This window comes from Saccopteryx leptura, chromosome 7, assembly GCF_036850995.1.
Source record: "Saccopteryx leptura isolate mSacLep1 chromosome 7, mSacLep1_pri_phased_curated, whole genome shotgun sequence".
NCBI classification, from domain to species: Eukaryota; Metazoa; Chordata; class Mammalia; order Chiroptera; family Emballonuridae; genus Saccopteryx; species Saccopteryx leptura.
In genome coordinates this window covers 88443609-88447881 of record NC_089509.1, presented here as the reverse complement: position 1 = coordinate 88447881, position 4273 = coordinate 88443609, and the positions used below count along the sequence as shown (strand labels likewise).

The 4273-nt window shown below is 44.7% G+C and overlaps 1 protein-coding gene across 1 annotated transcript; it reads right to left on the bottom strand.

Annotated features, from left to right (window-relative positions):
- Positions 1–1852: 1852 nt before the first annotated feature.
- Positions 1853–4039, bottom strand: LOC136378257 (kelch-like protein 2). The gene is given in 4 exon segments (XM_066344900.1): positions 1853–2091; positions 2094–3087; positions 3090–3381; positions 3819–4039. Coding segments are annotated over 4 exon segments (1656 nt in total). The 5' UTR covers positions 3950–4039.
- Between the last annotated feature and the right edge of the window lie 234 nt (positions 4040–4273).

The following is a 4273-nucleotide window of genomic DNA, read 5'->3' as shown; positions in this document are numbered from 1 at the left end:
AACTTTTATTCAAAGATAATACCAGAAAGACATGTTTTGGTCATTTTTAAAGTGAGATTAAATAAAAATCTCAGAAAAATTTTATCTGATCAATGCACATGGATACTCACAGAAAGTTCTCTCTTCTGTAATAGCAGCTAAATTTATACACACAGAAAAAATTCTTAAGACCATGCAAATTCAGTTGAATTCCATATTCATTATATTCATAAAAAACCTGCAGTAATGATCATGCCAAAGTGTTACTTTAAGAAAAAATTAAAAATACACACCAAAACATGACCAAGATTAAACAAAAGGAAATAATAAATAAGCATAATTTACAATTTATTTTATAAAGTTTGGCATCACGCATATTCAGGTGTGTTACACTATGTTTATTCCTCAGAAGTGGCATTTTAAAGTGTTAAGTAAGCATTGTTAAATATCAAAAAATACAACTCTCGCCTGACCAGGTGGTGGCGCAGTGGATAGAGTGTCGGACTGGGATGCAGAGGACCCAGGTTTGAGACCCTGAGGTCGCCAGCTTGAGCACGGGCTCATCTGGTTTGAGCAAAGCTCACAGCTTGGACCCAGGGTCACTGGCTCAAGCAAGGGGTTACTCGGTCTGCTGTAGCCCCCCAGTCAAGGCATATATGAGAAAGCAATCAATGAACAACTGGGGTGTCGCAATAAAAAACTGATGACTGATGCTTCTCATCTCTCTCCGTTCCTGTCTATCCCTCTCTCTGACTCTGTAAAAAATAATAATAATAAAATAATTTTTTTAAAAAAGAAAAAAAAATACAACTCTTTACAATGTAGTACTGGCATAATTCAAAGTACTGTGCCAATTATAAATAGCATAATCAAGTTTCAAACATCTTTTCAAACATATTTAAAGGAAAGCATATAGACACACAGTTATATGCACACCATTTATTATACTCATGTAATCAAAGGTATTTTATAAAAAGCAAACAGGGCCCTGGCTGGTTGGCTCAGTGGTAGAGCGTCGGCCTGGCATGCAGGAGTCCCGGGTTTGATTCCTGGCCAGGGCACACAGGAGAGGCGCCCATCTGCTTCTCCACTCTTCCTCCTCTCTTTCCTCTCTGTCTCTCTCTTCCCTCCTGCAGCCAAGGCTCCATTGGAGCAAAGTTGGCCAGAGCTCTGAGGATGGCTCTATGGCCTCTGCCTCAGGTGCTAGAATGGCTCTGGATTCAACAGAGCAATGGCCCAGATGGGCGGAGCATCACCCCCTGGTGGGCATGCCGGGTGGATCCCGGTTAGGCGCATGCGGGAGTCTGTCTGACTGCCTCCCCATTTCCAAAAAAAAAAAAAAGCAAACAGTTTTATCCCTCAACTAGTTTGTATACTTAAATAGAATTTAGTAAAAGGCGAAAGATTTATGCGATCTGAAGAGAAACCAGAGTATACTTAAATAGAATTTAATACCTGTTCAAAGGTTTAAGTTCCTGTGTATACGGATTTTCAGAAGAAGGAATAAAGATAAAATTTAATCTTACAACAACACATTACTTTATACTCCTTCACAAAATAATCCATAGTCATTCAGGGCTGATAACTAGTCTTTGGAAAGCAACTGTAGTCTAAAGATTACAGAGTAAGTACTGCAGTCCAGGTCTCTTATTAAAATTCAGTCAGCTGCTGCTTATTGCAGAAAAAGCCTAAATGGTGCATCTACCAAAAATAATCTTCGGAATCTGAGGCCTATAAAGGCAGACAATCTTATCTTCTGCGGAGACTTTAAAGTGCAGCTCCAAGTGGAGAAGTGCTAGATTCTCAGTCACTTCAGAAACACTTGTTGAAGTCTGTTTCTCGTGTATAAATATGCTAAAAATGTCCTTTAGGCTCATAATGGTTTATCAATAACTGTGACTCCTGCATAACTTCTCCCTGTGCTCATACAAGATGACACAACTATCCATTTATCGGTTGTTTGGTTATAATACTCTACTGATGCCAAGTTACAGGAACCATCATGTCCTCCAACTACATATAACAAACCATTGACGGAACAAACTCTTGCACTTCTTCTGCACATGTTCATATTTGCCACCTGCCACCAGGTATTGATGGTGGGATCATAGATTCAACACTTGTTTATACTGAAGGGCCATCATGACCCCCTACAGCATATAGTAAGTTGCTTAACACACCAACACCTGCTTCACTCCGCTTGGTATTCATTTCTGTTATATAGGTCCACTTGTTTATTGTAGCATTATAGCATTCCACCAAGCTCAGACACTGACAAGAAGCTCTGTCATAGCCCCCTACAGCATACAGCAAACCTCCAACAACACCTACTCCAACACTGCTCCTCCTATTCATGGGAGCCATGTGAAACCACTCATTAGACTTTATGTTATATGCTTCCACAGATGACAAACTTGTACTCCCATCAAAGCCTCCCACAGCATATAACAATCCATTTAATACAGCAGCCCCCAAAGTGCTTCTCCGGTCTCGCATGTTAGCAACTCTGGGCCACTGATCTTTCACGGGGTCGTAGGAATCTACAGTGTGGACTCGTAACGAACCATTAAAGCCACCAACAGCAAAGACCAGCCCGGCCATATAGACTATCCCTGTCCTGCATCTCCTAGAAGGCAGTTCTGCTAGTTGGTGCCACCTTTCTTCTTTAAAGTCGTAGCATTCCACACTTCTGATAGCCTTTGGTGCTTGGCCCCCAACCACCACCATCAATTTGGGAAGGTTCATGGATGTCCTCGGTTGGGTCTGGACACTCTTCATTAATATACGCTGCTCTGTTGGCAGGAGATGATAATTCATGGCTTCAATGAGGTAATCTTTGCAAGCACTGCTGTTCTTGACCAATGCTTCCTCTGAACTAAATATTTCCAAGGGAGCAAAGGTAACCAACCGTACATGTTCCATCAGCCGAGCCATAAATTCCTGCCTTACATCCTTGCCATGGTTCACCCAAGCTATTACTGCTTCAAATACCTTCTTTTCTGAGGATATGGTAAGTTTGTCACTTGAGATTAAGCTGCACACTTGCTCAATGCCGAGATTGAGAAATTCTTCACTAAGTATGACGTCTGCAAAATGTAGCTGTGCATACAGGTGTTGGCCTTGTTTAGGAGGTCAGTGCACGCATGTATATAAGCAAAAGCCCGGACTCCTAAGCAGTTGACAGGGTGAAGCTGAGATTCCAAAAATTCACAGCAAGTCTTCTTCACATCCTGCAACTGTAACAGACTGGCAGCTGGGAGAAGCACCTGTACATTTTCTTCTGTAATCTGGATTTCTACAGTGTAAACATAATCAATCAGCATCCTCAGGGTCCAGCCATCTACCTTTTTTATTCGAACTCTCTCTGCTCGACTCTCACTCATCTCACCTGTAAACATGGCATGAAAATAAGGACTGCGGCCCTGGCCGGTTGGCTCAGCGGTAGAGCGTCGGCCTAGCGTGCGGAGGACCCGGGTTCGATTCCCGGCCAGGGCACACAGGAGAAGCGCCCATTTGCTTCTCCACCCCTCCGCCGCACTTTCCTCTCTGTCTCTCTCTTCCCCTCCCGCAGCCAAGGCTCCATTGGAGCAAAGATGGCCCGGGCGCTGGGGATGGCTCTGTGGCCTCTGCCCCAGGCGCTAGAGTGGCTCTGGTCGCAATATGGCGACGCCCAGGATGGGCAGAGCATCGCCCCCTGGTGGGCAGAGCGTCGCCCCATGGTGGGCGTGCCGGGTGGATCCCGGTCGGGCGCATGCGGGAGTCTGTCTGACTGTCTCTCCCCGTTTCCAGCTTCAGAAAAATGAAAAAAAAAAAGAAAATAAAAAAAAAAAAAAAAAAAAAGAAAATAAGGACTGCAGGAGGACAGCACCACTCTATGAGCAGAGATTTCCACGTCTTCAGCCACAATTGTGATGTCACACAGCAAATTTTGACTTCTTAATTCGTTCATGACTTTAAAGGCTTTCTTCATACGCCAAAGATCCACTGTCACTGGGTAGTGTTTTTCAGTATTATCATCTTTTTTTTTTCTTTTTTCTGAAGCTGGAAACGGGGAGGCAGCAGACAGACTCCCGCATGCGCCCGCCCGGGATCCACCCGGCACGCCCACCAGGGGCGATGCTCTGCCCATCCGGGGCGTCGCTCTGTTGCATCCAGAGCCACTCTAGCGCCTGGGGCAGAGGCCAAGGAGCCATCCCCAGCGCCCGGGCCATCTTTGCTCCAATGGAGCCTTGGCTGCGGGAGGGGAAGAGAGACAGAGAGGAAGGAAAGGGGGAGGGGTAGAAAAGCAGATGGG